This window comes from Phaenicophaeus curvirostris, chromosome 1, assembly GCF_032191515.1.
Source record: "Phaenicophaeus curvirostris isolate KB17595 chromosome 1, BPBGC_Pcur_1.0, whole genome shotgun sequence".
Taxonomy (NCBI): Eukaryota; Metazoa; Chordata; class Aves; order Cuculiformes; family Cuculidae; genus Phaenicophaeus; species Phaenicophaeus curvirostris.
The window spans coordinates 79,397,278-79,415,445 of record NC_091392.1 but is presented as its reverse complement, the minus strand read 5'-3'; the positions used below and the strand labels follow the sequence as shown (position 1 = coordinate 79,415,445).

The following is an 18,168-nucleotide window of genomic DNA, read 5'->3' as shown; positions in this document are numbered from 1 at the left end:
AACCACCCTGCCATGGGCAGGGACACCTCCCACTAGATCAGGCTGCCCAATGCCCCATCCAACCTGGCCTTGAACACCGCCAGGGATGGGGCATCTACAGCTTCCTTGGGCAACCTGTTCCAGTGCCTCACCACTCTCATCATGAAGAAATTCCTCCTTATGCCTACCCTAAATCTGCCCAGCTCCAGTTTATACTCATTCCCCCTCATCCTATCACTACAAGCTTTCTCATAGGCCCCCTTCAGGTACTGGAAGGTTGCTATGAGATCTCCTCAGAGCCTTCTCTTCTCCATACTGAACAACCCCAAATCTCTCAGCCTGTCCACATACAGAAGGTGCTCCAGCCCTCTGATCATCTTTGTAGTCCTCCTCTGGACCCACTCCAACAATTCCATATTCTTCTTATGTTGGGGAACTGGACACAGTACAGCAGGAGGGGCCTCACAAGAGAGGAACAGAGGTGCAGAATCACCTCCCTTGACCTGCTGGCCACGCTTCTTTTGATGCAGCCCAGGATACGGTTTGCCTTCTGGGCGGTGAGTGCACATTGCTGGCTCATGTTGAGCTCCTCATCAACCAGCACCCCCAAGTCCTCCCTCTTGAGACAAGTGTACTCCATCTGTCACTAGCAGGCCTGGTGTAATGTAGACTGACTCCTGATCAAAAAAACCCAAAATTCTGCAGGTAGCACTAGCCTCAGAGCAAGGTACTGATCTGCTGGGTCTTACTGTTTCTTCCCTCATCATTGCCTGCAACTGGAAGCATAGAGGAGTACACTAGTTGTGCTCCTGATCTCCTAAGCAGTTGTCCCAAAGCCCTGAAGTCTCTTTAGATTGTCCTTGGACTTCTTATTGCAACTTCATTGGTGCCTATCTAAAGACTCAATAATGGAGAATAATCCAAGGGTTGTAACAATAGTAGTAAGTTTTTCTTCACATCTTTATACCAGGCCCCAGGGAAGCGGCAGACATCCCTAAGAAGTGGGTCTAGTCTCTCAGAAGAGGGACAATGACCTATCTTTTTTTTCTTTATGGAAACAGTTTTGATGCAGGGCACAGGCCCACTTGACCTTCATGACACCTCAAACCTAGATGAACCATTGTCCTTGTTAGTGTTTGTTTCCACATGCAAAGCCTTATACATATTATGGAAGGGAATTTGGGAAGATGCAGTAGTCACAGAGAAGCTGCACCTGCTGCACCAAGCAGGAACTTGTCACCATTCACCCCTATCCCTTAGGTCACCGCATTCAACCAGGTGGAGAGATGACACAGAATCTTCCATATGGCAACGGGTATAAACTGGAGAGGGACAGATTTGGATTGGACATAAGGAGGGATTTCTTCACCATGAGAGGAATGAGGCACTGGCACAGGTTGCCCAGGGAAGCTGTGGCTGACTCATCCCTGGAGATGTTCAAGGCCAGGTTGGATAGGGTGTTTGACAGCCTGATCTAGCAGGATATCCGGGACCATGGCGGGGGGGTGGAACTGGATGACCTTTAAGGTCCCTTCCAACCCAAACTGTTCTATAATTCATACCACACATCCTGCCTGCCTGACAGGCCTGTTTCAGGGAAGATATGGTGCTACTCCAGTAGTCTAGCTCTCTCTCAGACTCCCTGATACTCCTCAACCTACTCACCACCTCCCAGAGGTCTTTTACTAAGCTAAGGAGTTTCTTTACCTGAGCACAACCCTCACTGGTATGTTCACTACTGCCATCTAGTACCGGTGTAAGTAAGGGTAGGGGACACCCTGCAGCCTGACACTTGGGTGTCACTATATTCCTGTCAGAGCTCTGTATGGGAAACTGTGTGGGTGCAGAGTTTAGAAAGTACATGACTCTCTGTGAGGTGGATACCATTGCTCCCTGGTCAACTCTGGCAGAGCTACCGCACCCTTCTACTCAAACTGTCATGCCATGCCCTGGTCCCTAGTGCTCCCTAGGGGTTTCTTATGGGGACAGGGGACCTTGGCCCCACCCCAGTCTTGTCAGCCACTGTCGCATGCACTGCAGGCTCCTGGTGGGCCTCTCCACTCTCCTGCGGTTTTCCCAGTTCAGGCCCTCCACCATAAACCACACTGGAGCACCCCACTGCAGATTGTGCTGGCATCGAAGCTGTTTGCCTCAGTGACAGAGGTGAACAGATTATATATAGCATATAAAATAAAACATTTATCTATAATTTAATATTGCATCCCTCTATAGCACTGCATCATAAGGCCCTAGTCCATAACCAAGGATCAATATACTTTTTAGGTACTTTTAATGAAGAGAGATTAGTAAAGGATCACAACATGGACAAGTTTGTTGACATCTTTGTTCCTTCCCTCCTTCCTTATTTTCCTCCGCTATCGCAATGTGCCAGCACAACCAAAATGCAGCTTCTAGGCTTTGTTCCAACCCAAACTGTATTCAGTAACTCAGAGCCACCAAACACCTACTATATAAATTACAGCTTTGGAAAATATTTTTATTTTAACTTGAACATGCTTGCAATCTGCACCTGGGGAATTCTAAAGCACCCAAACAGTGAACACACTTAAATCACCATTTTCACTGAATAACAATACCAATATGTCTTTAAAACTGACATTTTCAACAGCTGAAAAGAGGCCAAGATATTTCAAAGCTGAAAAACATATAAGAAAAACTCTACAATAATAAGCAAAACATCACAGCAATTTTGATTTTTAACAATATTAGGTTAACATTTCTGTATTCACTTCTACCTCCTTGTTTTGCCTGGAATGAAAACCAAGAAAATACGCACAGTCTTCCTCTGTTTTCACAGCACTTTCAGACTGACTAAAACCAAGGATTAGCAGAAAGCTAAGAAAGTTTACAGCAAAATTCCAAGGCAGAAGCACAAGAAAATACATAGAAAATTAGCTCCACAAGTTTGATTTTTTTGAATTAATTTATTATCTAGAGCTTTTACAAGTAATACTTCTAAGTTTGTGCTCTGTCTGAAATCTAAATACAAACATTTATTCAATCATAACAGTCAAAGCAAACTTCAAGAAAAACCTTCAAAGAAAACAATTCTTGTATTCCAAGGATCTTGCAAAATGCACTCTCTCTTATTAAATTGTCCACATTTTTAGCAGGTTCCTAGTGTCATGTCAGCACTTGTCTTCAAGCCTCTTCTTAAGGATCTCATTTCCACCAAAGGAAGCAGAACACTATCTATGTGGACCTAATAGACCAGTAGAAGGAATGACACTGATGCTTTGATGATACTGTGAAGTCATGAGCACTTCTTTTTGTAATTTGGCAGAAAGCTAGTACCAAAGGTTGAAATGAAAGAACGTTCCTGAAGCAAACAGTTCCATGTCCTTATCTGCAGACTAAAATGGCTGAGCTCCACTCAGCTCCACCTCAGGAATACATGTTTTCACAGTCTTAGAGGAAGAAATGCAATCAGAAAGCATAACTTACATGGCTTTGTTGGTAACTCACCCTTTGACAAGGGAAGATGTCCATAGAAATTTGAATGAAAACAACTATGCCATTCAACTACATCAAAAGCATACTTCTGACACTGAGAGACAGTTTATTCAATGTCGGTCCTAACAGACAACACTTATGGCAGTAGAAGAATAATTTCTACAGAAACTGCTTATTAGAATCACTGGTTCAGTTCGGTAAAAAATAATATAGAAAGGAGACAAGGAGAGAAGTGCTGAGAAAACAAAACCCTCTTAGATTTAAGTCATTCCTTGATTATCGCCTAAGGGTACTTTTAAAACCTGAAATTAAAACCATATCTGGCCTAAGGATACTTTATTCTCAAGGAAAATTCTAGAAGCTAGGTGTTTATTTCAGCTACTACCAAGAACCCATCATGGTTACACCTGGCAAATCTTGCACAGTGTGTGGAAAGGGATAATAAATTGTTGACAAGATGAAGGAAGAGGAAAGAACCTACTAATTACTGATCACAGTTCATTTTGTCCTGGACAGGTGTCCACATTACCAAAACCTCAGCAATTAAAAACTTGTTGGCAGCCTCAGACAGGCCAAAGACCAAAAGAGCATGGAAACTGGATAAATATCACAGCTTCACAGCTCTATAGGTAATCCCCCTAATAAAAACACAAAAAAAAAGAAAAAAGGAGGAAGATTATTGTTGTGTATACTTCTAGTAAAAGACAGAAGACATCCATTTCCAGGACTGTCAAGGCTGATCAAGCTTCACCTCAATAAATTCACCTTTAAAAATTCCCTAGCCTGCTTTCTTTTCCTTCTATGCATATAAATACTTTTCAGAACCTTAAATTTGTTGTCTCGCATTTACTTTCTGGTAAAGAAAAGAAAAAAAAAAACTAGCAATTTTGTGGCAAGTCAGAAAAAATACAAAACATGAACCAGAAAATGATCTGAAAAAAAAATTGCAAATTAAATAGTATGCCAGATATGCTCCTAATTGGCATCCACCTCCATGTCAGACTGAGACCTTTCTCCATCACCTTTCTGAAATTTACTAGAACACTTCCTTTCAAAATGTTATTATACTCACAAGGATCCTACACAACATTTATAATTAGGCTCCCAGCAGTATTTTTCCCCTTCTTCTGCAAGTGGTGAGGGAAGAAATACATGCTGGAGGATACTAAGCAGATTTCATAAACCTAGAAAGCCATTTGGCATCAACAGAAAGACAGGGATGAACTCCTCTAATGAAATCAAACCCAAAAATAATAAGTAGGAACTATTACCTCAAAAAAGTAAGAGTCACATCAAGCTTGATCAATACAGTGCTGATAAATACTATTGGCTACTCTAGCAGTCAGCCTTGAGTATCAGCCTTCCATTTTTCTCAGCAACCCTTCTCTGAACTCCTATGAGTAAAGAGAGGGAGAGCAAAGCTGCATATACTTTGAACAGAACAGTTGCAATAAACTGGCAGGACATTTGCCATGACCCATTGAAGGATCACTAGACAGATGTGGAAAAACACAGAGCATCATCAGTATCAGCAGCTCCATTATTCTGTGCTTGTCCCTGTAGTCTGGGGAAAAAAACCCTAAAACATACACCTATAATACTCTTTTCCCAGATATGTGGAAGCTCTTAAACTTATGTCATCTTTGCATCTTTTTTCCTAGGCCTAGACACTGTGGAAGTCTTCTGTTTTCACCACAAAATAAACCATAAAACCATAATCACATTTATGCTATTCTTAGTATAATTTTGTTTTATGAATTTTATTAAAACCATGAAAAAATAAGTTTAAAGGGAAATACGTATGCAAATAATCCATATCTAATTCAATCAGTCAAATAAATTCTCATGGAAAAGCCTTCAACTTTTATCCAGGAATGCCATTGATTATCAAACAGAAAAATGTACACATTAGCACAGAAAATCAAATGTGTCTAAATGAAATACATACACCCAGAATTTACAATATATTCCAGTATGGTTATGGATAACTTCACAAGGTAAGCAGGAGAAGGGAAGGAGTTCAGCTGGCATGATTAAAGTGCACACATGAAAAAGACAAGTATTTTCTCAGCTGCAGCTGTGTTTTAGGTGGAGAGCACACACAAGGCTCTCTTCACTTTTTTTATTGGAATATTTAGGTGTTAGGGTAAAAGGGGGAAGTGCGATGGCTAAGTGAATAGTGTGTGCTCATGAAGATTCAATCAAGGAATGGCAGCTCAAAATAATGAAGCCTCAGAAGCAGGCATAAAGGCTTAATAGTCCAAATGTTTGCACACGTGTACTTATGTCCAAAACTTCATCTGATAACCTGTCTTCAAGGTTTTCCAGTCCTTAGAGTTGAAAATGGCAATTTAGTGACCAGTTTAGCTTAATAGTTACTCAAATGTTACGAAAACCTACTGATACTGAAAATACTTATTTCCTACCACCATGCTTGCTCTTATACACATGACAAATATCATATGTGAAAATATAATAGTCAATATATGGAAGAAAAGGTTTCAAATGCTGCTAAGTGTTCTACAGTATCATTTACTTATTCAGAAATACGTCTCTTAGATGAAACCAATGCACTTAATGTTTAAGAGTCTGTTGTTTGGATACAAACGGATTTGTGTAACACTTCTTAAAAAAATACTTCCATGCACTTTTAATAAATATGCTGAATTTGCTGACTTCATATCAGGAGTATCTTTATCTTTCAGTTTATTGACATTTGCTGTTTCCTGTACAAAATGAAGTTGTACACTAATGAGGGAAGCACATGGTGCTCTACTCACATTACATGTGACAACTACCATTCAGGTGAGTTGTGTAAGTCAGAGAGGAAGATGGACTTTTTAATTCTGACTAGGCAGGCTCTTTTGGAGCAAGACTTTTATCTAGAATTGCTTAATTCAGAAAGATACCACTGAAGCAAACCAAATCAAATAGTGAATCAAGAAGATTCAAGAAGTTAGTGCCTCAAGTTCTTAAATTCTCTATAGATCCACCAACAGCCCACATGACCCTTCCCATTCCCCAAAAGCATGTCTTGAAGCCTGACCTCTAATAGGAGGGGAAGGGTTTAGCTTTGCTCCTGGAGTGGAATCTAACCAATGTGAATATCTACTTTAGAATTGTAAATAGTTGTATCCATGTTTCGTAACCTTTCGACTGGGGAGAGTCTCAAAATTCTAAGCAGAGGAATTGGAAAAATTCTGCGTGCACCTCTTCACCTTTCTCTCACTCCCAAGGAAGAAATGCTATGCTAGTCTCTTGGGCCTCATTATGAAACCACTTTACAAAACTCAATAGAGCTAGAGTAAGAAGTGAGTAAAAATTGACCAAGGGCATTATGAGGTAGCCCTTTGTTAATTCATCTCAGCCATACTTACCACATAAGTATTTATATTTTGCATAGTTGAAAATCACACAGCAATCATCCAGCACAACATGTTCTGTACTGCATCAGGGCAAACCACAAAGTAATGTAAACCTCAAGAATAATTGTACTATAATTCATATTTAGAAGCCTGATGGTTGCATTTGATTCCAGAAAGACTATGGCAGTTCAGCAAGATCACTTACCAGAGAACTTAAACTTATGGAATGTGTTGAAAGACTTGTGGACTCAAATTTTTTTTCCTCATATGCTTAATTTATGAAATAATATTCCATATCTATTTTAATAATGTTTTATCTTGTAATGATATAATATTCCTGATCTATTTTTTCATCTTCCCACAGATAAACAAGAAGCTCAGAAAGAAACAGGATTTCTTATTATTATTTTCTGTCTCACAGGTTTACAAAGAATAAAAGAATAGAGCAAAAACTTTTGATTTATCTTTCAGTTATTTTTATTCAGATATATTCTAGACTAACATGGTCCGACTCTTCCATAGTATAAAAGATATAGTGTGGGATTTTTACTGACACAGTTCCTTTAAGGGAATGGACACCTCATTAACACCTGCTGTTACACAGGCAATGAAGTCTACACAAACATCACAAAATGCCAATAAAAATTATGGGGCCTGCTCTGTATGCTATATTCTGTAAGAAATCCATTATCATATCTAAGAAATGATCTGGTGTGGCCAGCAGAAGTACCCATGCACCTCAGGTATTAGACCATCAACATATCATTTTATAAAACAGACCTGGAGAAGGCCGTAAGTGCTAATGCCATGGGGCAAAGCACAGATTTAGTGTTATAAATTAACATGAAAGTGGGAAATGTATAAAAATTCACCATTTTTACTTTCTAACACCAATCGCTTTGATGGGATGGAGAAAATTTCCTCAAACTTGTTAGAATATATACACTTCACCGTTAATCATGGAGATAACCAAATTAAGTTTATATACCATGTAGCCTTAATTGTACTCTGCTAATAGATTAAAGATGACACAGCATTTCATTGAAAGACTGCATAGCTTGGATGGGAGAAGGTTCAAAATCAGAGACAAAAATAAAGAAACAAGAGAGCCCCTCCACTGCAGACACAAAGAGTATGTCCTCTTTCTAAAACATACACTTGGAAAATGGTGTCACCAATTCACTACTTTCAAAAGAACAAAAGCCATCCCGAGGTACAGTTCAGAGCAGAGTTAACAGAGCAGTTAAATACACACAGGTTTTAGCCAGCTTACACAAGCCAACTGTCACTTCGTACTCTAAACTCTGGGTACTCTGAGAAGCCTAGTCCATGTATACAGCAGGAGCATGTGTTCTTGGCATATGATGCAGAAGAAATCATTGTAGAGAGCCAAAACCAAGCAGGAGCTTCAGGGAAGAGACAGCATGATGTGACCCATCTGAAGCCTAGACCTCTTTCATGAGGTCCTTCCCTTACAACCTGACTCCTAAATACAGCCACAGCATAAGCAGCTCATGTGGGAGCTCCTAAATCTTACATCTCAGCCTTTTCTCCAACAGGATTTGCAAACAGAGAAATGTTAACAAAAGGTACATGATAAATATAGTCACCACATGCTAAATAAAGTCACTACATGAGGATTTCTAGCAACCAAGCAATGTGAGAGGGCAGTGAGGGTCTATAACAGAGACAAGCGAGGATCCTGAGAATACAGTCTTTACGGTATTCTGTACCCTCTAGTACTGTACCGCTGTGAACTACTGGTATTAATGTGTTTGGAAGGTATGCTGCTGCTTCTACTAGCAAAGAAACATGTCAGAGGAAGGCAGATGCATAAAGTCTTTCTCTCAAAGGAAGAGGTACTATAGGACCTGAGCTCATCTAGAAAAAGCACAGGAATCTAGGATCCAGTACTGCTGAAACAGGGAAGGTGATCCCAGATAAATGTGATCCCACACGAAGCATTAAGATGATCTATCTTGTTTATGGCTATACCACAGAAATCTTCTAGGACAGCAGATGTCCTCGATAAAGTCTTATCACATAAGCCTGAGAAAACCACACTAGGAAACAACCCATCAGGAGAATACGGCTAGAATCTAGTGAACCCTGGTGAAAGCAAAGAAAAGACTCAGAAGCCCTTTACCTGTTTTAAAATATAACAGATTTGCAAGAAAGTCTTCCTTTTTGCATTGAAAACTGACCACTATCAGAGATACAGTAATGAAATAACTAGGCTTTTGGTCCAATCCAGTATCAATTCCTACATACTTTTGCCGTTAGCACTTAGCATGAAAATGTTGCAGTGATTTCACACTTGGATTAAGCGCTCTGAATGGGAAAGTGCATTAAGATAAGCAATGCCTCCTGTCACCCCTTCATTCCATTTGCCATGACCACAACATTAAATACATCATGGCTTAAAAGCAGAAACTAAATTTAACAAAGTTGAATCAATACACTTTATAGCAAAAACATTCTGTTTTCACAAAGTCAAAAACATTCTTGGTATTCTTATATTTCAGAAGTATTTCACACCAAGATATTAAAACCACGAAAAATTTCCCCTTCACCTACAACACTGTCGTTATACAAATTGATGATTTATTGTGTTCTTAACCCTTAGTGTGTAAAAACATCATGCACACAATAAAAATAATATTTAGTTCTTGGTTTTAGAACAGCACAATTAGTGAAAATACTACAAAGAGCTAAGACACTCTCCTTTTGAAATGCCTTTTACAATAAAAATAAAAAATTGTCTTTTGTAAACTACCATGGTGACCTCTCCTGGTAGAAAAATATATGAAACCTACTAACCACGATACTACTCAATGAGATTGATCCTCAAAGGAGGAATTACACCTGGCTCACTTTATAGTTTATTTTTTAATGCCATATCCATAAAGATCTAGATGTCATTTACAGATCAAAACTGACACGCAAATTACTGAATCATTAAGAAGACATTACAGCTTCCTGCTGTTTAGGTAAAAGTGTGTATTAGATGTTCTGGCCACTTTTTTAAACTTATTTTTCAATAGAATTGATTTTGAATAAGATAAAATTATAACTGTATATATAAGGGAATTAACATTTGGGACAAAGTGGAAGGATAAAATGTTACCTAGATGGGACACAGTGAAGGAAGCCTGAAAAGAATATATGGATATAAGCATACATATTTTGCTGAAAACATAGTATTTTTTACCTTTTCTGGTATGATCTTTTTAAATAAAAAAAATTATTTCCATAGGAACTTTAAGTAAAAACACTTTTTTTTTCCTTTTTAATCTCAGTCACTTAGCTACCGTGACCTTGGACAACTTCAAGGTTTCTCTATTGACATGCAAAAAGTCTATGCTAATTTATTAGCAACTCTTCGAAAAAAGCTCAAGACATTCTTCACTTTGAACAATCACCATACTAATGAATGAAAATATATAAATTTTTCATGTAATATGAACACACACCTGAAGGAAAGCTTTATACATCAAGACAGAAATGTCCTTGTAAGGGACCCAGACAAGAAAGTGGCTGAAGAAGCATAATTTTAAACACTACAGTAATCACATTTTAGAGGATCATTCTTAGAACAAGGAGTAGAAAAGGAAGGCCTACTCAGAAGTTACAAAGATTAAAAGTCAAGAGAACAGTTAAGCAAGGAAAACTGTTGTAATGAAAGACGTCCCAAGAAATTAGAACTGATTTGATTGACCTGTTGAACTAGCATGGCAAGTTTCAGAAAGTGAAAGCAGAAAGAAGTAAAATGGCTAAAACTTTGGAAAATATGTTTAATGGAAACGACCAGTGACAGGAATCCAAGATAATGATAAAAGTGCATATATTTATTTAAAGAACAAGTAGATTTAAACCAACTCCGCTATTTCAAAGCTAACATTATCTTCTTTCAATTATTTATTAACAAATCATCTGTAAATACATCAGTGAACAACTGAAGTATGAAATTACTTCATGCAGATAGGGTTTCCAAAAAAAAAAATACTACTATGTCTGTTCTCTTCATTACTCAGAATATGCATTTTGAAAGAATTTGACGTCTAAAGAAGAATAATGGGCAACACATTAAGGATGTGAGAACAAAAAGACAACTGTCATGTTTTGCCTTCTTCAAGATGAACACTCCTCAAAAGCCAGGTTCCTGTCAGAAAAGTGCATGGGGACACAGCTCTGCAGATCAGGCAGGAATCACAAACACATTCTGTACTCAGTCACAAGGTATTAAGGAGCACTTATGAAAACCATCGGCAAGGCAACAGATAAACACAAGTAATAATTAGGAGCCAATTCTGTCAAAGATAGAAATTGAATAGTGTTGACTCAAGATTTAAGTATTGACTATAGGAAATCCCATAATCACTACTCTTGACTTCTATTTGAAAGAAGCTATTAAAAAGACAAGTGAACCCTGACAAATGCTTCCATGAGTGCCAAAAGCTACTGGAGAGTAACTAAGTGGAGGGGAGGGGGGAAAGCACTGTTTAGCAGGTACATACACCATGGTTACACATCCTCTGGTATTCAAGCATGGACTGATAATTTGTGAGGCTGTATCCCAAGTCCATAAACACCTGGGCAGGATTATTTCAAAGTCTTGTTTTTAGCACACAATAGGGTAAGTTCTCCTGTTTCAACAGTTGCAGTTGCAGAATTGCCCATAATCATCCCTCACATTGCTGTTTTGGCTCAATATGCTCTTGGTTCTGCCAATTTGTTCTGGTCATCACACTGGAGGATTTCTTAGGACAGTACCTGCTTCAATATTTAGGGCATGAAATACTGGAAGAAATGCACAGGGACCTCAGACAGGGGACTTAAAAGAGGCATGACAGACTTCTTCCAGAAGACGGGTATTAAACACTATTGCACGAAATCATGATGTGACAAAAAGCCACTAAAGGTGACATCTTGGTGGGAGTGTGTTACAGACCACATGAACAGGGTAAGAAGGCAGCCAAAGTCTTCCTTAAACAACTCAAGAAACTTTATTGAGCAGCCTATTTAGCTACTAGAAACAAGAAACCTCACCACTCTATAAAAAAGAACTAATTCAATTAGCTCTAAAAGCAACCTTTCAAGTGTTGTAATTGAAGTGAACTTGTTTCAGAGAAAACTCTAAGACTCGCAGTTTAAGACAAATGCTTTCTAGGCAAATGAATCTACAGTAGCCAGCAGAACAGCTAACCTCTGCACTGGCCATTTCTAGGAATGAAGCTCAGGAAACAGCAGGGAGGAAAATAAACTCCAAACAGCTATCCTCCAGGGTAAGGCTGCAACACAAGGTGGCCAAGAACTTGTTCCAGCAGTGCCAGCGACTATGCATGATTCATTTCTTAGATGATGACATCACTTAAAAATAGCTGGTCATGCTACGTGGGCACTAATGTGGATCTTGCATCTGTCTTGATTTAGTTATTTTTTGTCCAACAACAATGTGTCTGCACATGCACATACCAGCTACAAAAAATAGAATTAGCTAAGCATTGGACCCTTGCCAGTATTACTGTTTTGGTTGGTGGTTATACTAACCTAAAATCACTCTACATCCTCTGGTAAGTATGAGAAGACTACATATGATTGACAAAATACTACACTCTTCTTGACTCTAATTATGGCTTAAAGGACAAGCAATATTTGTTACAAGACTAACATTAAAAAAAATCCCAAAATAACTCAGGAATCCTAATGATGGCTTAGTCAATTGCATGCAAAAGCTGCATATATTTTCGCAGACTAAGCCACAGGAAAACAAATAAGTAATTGGTATTTATTTTCAAACCAGATGGAAAACCAAAATCCATCACATCAGAAGCCACCACTTAGGAAAAGAAACTAGAATAAGACTACTGAGATTATCACACAGAGATCAAAGGATTTGAATTGCTAAAATACAGATAATGTGAGCAACTGTTTAGAAGTGATTTATTCATTTTTTATTCAAGGATAGTTCATGTCTATTCCTAACTTTCTACAGATGAAGAGGGGAAGGGGGAAACAGAGAAGGAGCATTGTCTAGAGTCTTCATGCAAATTGTTTGTACTTTTATTTCCCATCTACTACAAATTAAGACCTAAAAATATTGTATGTATGCTGCAATAGTTTACAGGTGGTTGCTGGATGTGATCTCACATTTTTAAGAGACTTAATAGCTCAGGTCTGGTAACATAGTTCAGGTATATTTCATATGTAAATCAACCACTTAGTCCAGCGATAAAAAAATCATTCCTTAGCTACCGTGAAAACAATAAGCAACCTTTCTATACATACAAGTGAGCAGATTTTTCGATAAACAACTGTTTTTTAAATTATTAGTTAGGATCCTAACAGCACAAGAATATTAGGTAAGCAACACAATGTCTATGCTTTTGCAAAATCTCAGCTACAGAACTTGATGTATGCAGAAAAAGGATCTGACCCCCTAATGGATTGCTAACAGCAACAACAGTTAACAAGTATCAAATTCAAAGCCAAATCACTGATGCCTAGAAGTGTGTTAGAAGCTCCTCCTGTTATACATAGCAACAAACTAGCCTGAGAGAAATGACTTGCCCGTGGTTCTAGGTCAATTTTTGCATTAAGACTTATAAGAGCTACGTTCTAAAAATGCATTTCTGCCTATAGGGTATCCTGTTCTACACTGCATATGACTGATGAATACCAGTTGTCCTCTATAAGGGCTGCAGAGTACAATTTCATACCTTATGAAAGCAAGTATATAAACCTGTTCTTCTATCAAGTACTCTCACAGTTTACAGATCTAGAAAATAATCATCACCTTTAAAGTATCACCTTCCTTTAGTGAAAGCAGGAAATACCTAAAAAGTCCTGGTAGCATGTTTTGCATGAGGATTTTTAACAGTTATCTCCCTTATTCACCTAAAGCAACTTAGATTTCGTCAAAATAACTACAGCCTTTCCCAAAAAAAGTTCACTTACCATCCAGAAGAGCATTCCAGTAGCAAATTCAGCATAACGCTCTATAGTGGACAGTACACTAAATATTAAACAAATCAGCACCAAAAGAAATCTGTAAAAAGAAAACAGTGTTAAGTGACCCTTCAAGTTGAACTGTATATCTAGTTTTAGTTCTCTTATTCATCTAATATTTTTCATCAAAAGTACGTTTTGTTTAATCAGTTGATTCTTAGGTGAATATAATTATTTTGCATTCAATAACTACTAAGATATATGGAATAAAAATGACAGAAAGGCTGAACAGTTAAATCAATAGGCAAAACACATTATCAGGTATAATTTCCCATAGAAGCTTGTCAGTGAATATTTAACGTTTCACATTTCACTGATTCATATAAAACTTATGTGCTGCTGCAGGAGAAAGGTATTATAATTGATAACGTATTAATTGAAGTAGAATTAGACATATGACTGGAGTGAGGAAGAGTAACTTCAATGATAAATGTTTCATTAAAAACATTCCTTAAATCATAACATACATGAATACAGAAGAAACAGCTACTACCATTCTATTTATAGTATCACCATTCACATCAAGAAAAAAAAAGCAGAAATCTCATGCCCCCCAAAATGGTTTTTTTTTTAAAAAAAAAAGCAAAATTGAACAGTCATGAGGACTGGAAAACAAAATATGCTTTTGAATCCTAGTTGATTAAATGCTTAAAAGCTGGCAGAATACCCATAACTTTGATGCATACATCTAAGCAATCTTTCCACCATGTTTATTATAATGCTTAGAGGCAATTTTTTACAGTACTTTTTTGGTTTCATCACCTTAATAAACATTTTTAATTGTTTTCAGTACAAATCAAAGTTTAGGATTTAAAGCATTACTCCCATTTAACACAAAGCAGAAAATGGTCTTCTTTTTTTAAAAAAAATATAATGGGAATATAATAGAAAAAGAATTGTATAAATAGAGTAAAGTTCATGCGAAGAATGATTTTACCATGCCATATAATAGGAGAATAATTAAGTAAACCAGTCTATAAACTGTAACATTTGTGAGCTCTTGCAAGTCGCTTTTATTCCCAGCGCTCAGTTGCTACAACAAATCACAGTAAATATGCAGTCAGTTCCCTGCCTAGCTTGTCTAGCACTGCTAATGGACCTTGTTATTAGCACCCTGCTCTACCCACTGTACTTGGGTACCATGCATGACCCTGTTGGTGAAGATACTGTCCTCATGACATTCAAGCCTCTGCTCCTGGTTTGCTCTCTCTCATGAAGTAGCCCTGACCTTGCTGCACCCTGACAAACCCATAGGAAAGAGCAGTAGAAAAACACTGTTGTGCAGTCACAGGGAGAAATGGTCACATACCACCTTATAACAGCTCACAATGCCCATCACCTTCATGGAAGAGTTTTTAAGGATTGAGTAAAACCTGTGCTGAATATACAGAAAGTTAAGATCAGAGATGGGTGAGGGTGGAGGTTTAACGTTTTTGACTCTTTGTGGTGGTCTGGGTTTTTTTTTTTCAATAACCAAATCAGTGATCAGAAGTTTGTGTTGTTAGACAACAAATCCCGCTGAATTCCCTGGTTTGAGACTGCTCAGCCTGTGACTCGGGCTCCTAGCCAGATGGTTTGGGTGTTGTACTGAGAGGTGGAAGATGTGGGTATGAATCTCCTCAGTCTCAGAAGGGTGTTAAGCCTAAAGCACATGCTTTAGCTCTAAAGCAGAAGCAGCAGGAGCCCGTCGTTAGCACCAAGTAGAAAGACTGGGCCAAATACCGGAGAATGATTTTAGGTACCTAGTTGTAAAGAGGCAGCTTCAGCTTGCAAATCCTGTTCTTACCTATGCATACTGTTCAGGGCTCTTGGTTGTATCCCAAGGGTCTGACATCTTTATCTACTGCTAGAATTAATAAATAAATAAAAATTATACTGCATTGATTTCCAAGGGGGAATTTGGAACTGTTCAGTGTTTTTTCTGAAAACGTCTCAAAGGTGACTTAACACACCTGAATAAGCAAGCTTTTCAAGCCTAACCCCTCAAAGGTTTAGGATGCCTTCAGCAAACCTCTCCTGATGCCTAGCTGCTGTCTACTTGTCTTGAGTTCTGTCCCTGAGTATGTTCTGCACTGGCCTTTCATAGGTGAGAGCCAGCTGGTAAAGGCCTGAGGCAGGACTGTGTAAAAGAGCAAGCCAAACCTGCACTGGGGGATTGAAGGAGAGAAGGAGCCAGCAGGAAAACATGGTTATTATGGTTACTGAAAACTAAAATCTGATTTCTCTGCCTTTATTATATATCCAGGAAGCTGTTTCACCACTTTCGATGGTATTAGCAAAGAAAAATGTGTTTGTGATGGGCATCTTAATGATTTCTAGTCCTTCATTAATGGCAAATACTGGGGGTTGAAATGTCTTCAGAAAAAAAACACAGCTGCTGAAAAGAGATCCAGATAACACATCTTAGTAAAAGCTAGCAGTGCTTGTAGCTAAGGACAGATTTTAGCCATGTTCTCATGACTTACAAGTTATTCAGCCCACCACGCAATGCTGCTACTTCTTTCACTTCAACATATACAAGTTGCTGAGCATATTATTCAGCAGTTTTGCTTCCAGTCCCAAATGTGTACCTCTCTGAAAATGGTGGTATGTTATAGAGGGTACAGAAATCTGTCCAAGTCATCATGAAAAAAAGATCCGTCGCTTTAACGAGCCGCTCCACTGATCAAAGACAAACCAGCCAGCAGAGGGGGCAGAAGTCCCATTTTCTTCCCTTTGGCAGCACTCTGGCGAGTGAAGCTCCAAAAAAGAAAAGCAGACCGAAGTGTTGAGAAGAGATACTGAAACATAAACCAGCCTTTGTCAAGTGGAAAAGAGCAAGATCATAAGGAGATTGCAGAGTAAATCTATTGCCAGGATCCAATGCTAGAAAAGTCTAGGCATAGGATTATGTAAAACTTCAGCCTTTCCTTTAAATAGTAGCATTGTTTTCCACATAAAGAAAATGCAGATATAAAAGCAAGGTAACCAGCTTTATAAGATTCTTCTTTTCTTACTGAATTTATTATGAGAAGCGTACACTAGTATAGAGAAGTCCTCACAGGCTCCGAGTGCCCCAGCCGGTTGGATGCTGTGCTCTATCAGGTAGTTTCTTTATCCAGGTGGCTTTTACTTCCTATTAGCAATTGTAGTGATGGGTAAATGGAGAAAGACACAAAGATGAACAGACTTGTCGATACATCAGGATAGTGTCCACAGTACATAGAACCTGTTTCTCTTGGAGCTCAGACCATCCTCCTGTCAATAGTCACAGGAATTTTGCTGGTCCTTAAATAACATCAAACAACCCAAATATAAATTTACCAAATACTTCTGGAAATTAGTGAGTCTGTTTGTTCTCATCTTTTTTATGAGACTGATCTTCAACTCCAATCATTATTACAGACCTTATGCATGTATAGAGGTATTGAAACCTTCCTCTGAATACAGCCTCTAAATTTCTTCCAGATCCCTGCCGGTTCTCCTTTCAAAATCCCTTTGTCTTCTTTTAGTGCCCTCACTAGTAATAAATAAAAAGCCAGGGATAACTCACATTCTTAATATTGTCTATCAAGACACTGAGGATGACAGAGCACTTTATACCTTTTCCACTGTAAGTTAAGCAAAGACAAGAACTGGATATTCTTATTAACCCCGCGGATATTATCATTACATCTTCAACAGCATTTCCTATTAGGCCTCAGAAAAAATAACCAAATCTGTAAACTTAAAAAAAAAAAAAATTGAGAAAAACTTGATGCCAGTATGTGTGTGCTTAAGGATGTATAAGGGAGGACAATTGTTGCTGTTTATTCACTAAGTAACCTAAAACTGTCCAAAGGCTGCTAATACAGCCCGCAAGTTTTGTCACTTCCAGCTAATTGTTGCTTCACTCCTATATTTGTGTCTGGAGATACTCTCTTTTTCCACTTCCAGAACACACAAGGACCCTTTAAACTCACTCAATTTATGGCAGTAAGTATTCTGGCCAGTGAGTGTCACTCCTTCCCAGTGAATAACAAAGGCATCATTTTGCTAGGACAGGACAGGCTGGACATTCTAAGGATAAAGTATTACATCCTCAGATAAAATGAATTTATTTGAAATGTAGAATCACTGCTGATCACTTTTGGTCATAAAAGATCAACAAATGCTTTTTGCAAGAGGGAAGGGTTAGCTTCACAGCACCTGGATATAGTCCAGTTTCAATAAATTCCTTTCCAAAATCCAAATTGCAATATAAAACCTTCAAGGAAATGTCAAGAAGAAAGTTCTTCTCTTTGTACACTACACAATTAACAACTTTGAGCACTGAAGTATCCACATCTAGTGATCGTGTTTGTCACTTCTGTCAACTGTATGG

General features: G+C 38.3%; 1 protein-coding gene across 2 annotated transcripts in view; it reads right to left on the bottom strand.

Moving 5' to 3' along the window:
* The window catches only part of LOC138724210 (potassium voltage-gated channel subfamily KQT member 1-like), a 490,232-nt gene that overhangs the window by 453,498 nt on the left and 18,566 nt on the right, over nt 1–18,168 (bottom strand). For both annotated transcript variants that reach the window (XM_069864071.1, XM_069864079.1), the window contains exon 3: nt 13,776–13,866. In XM_069864071.1, coding sequence (XP_069720172.1) covers nt 13,776–13,866 — 91 coding nt within the window. The remainder of the gene's footprint in view (nt 1–13,775; nt 13,867–18,168) is intronic.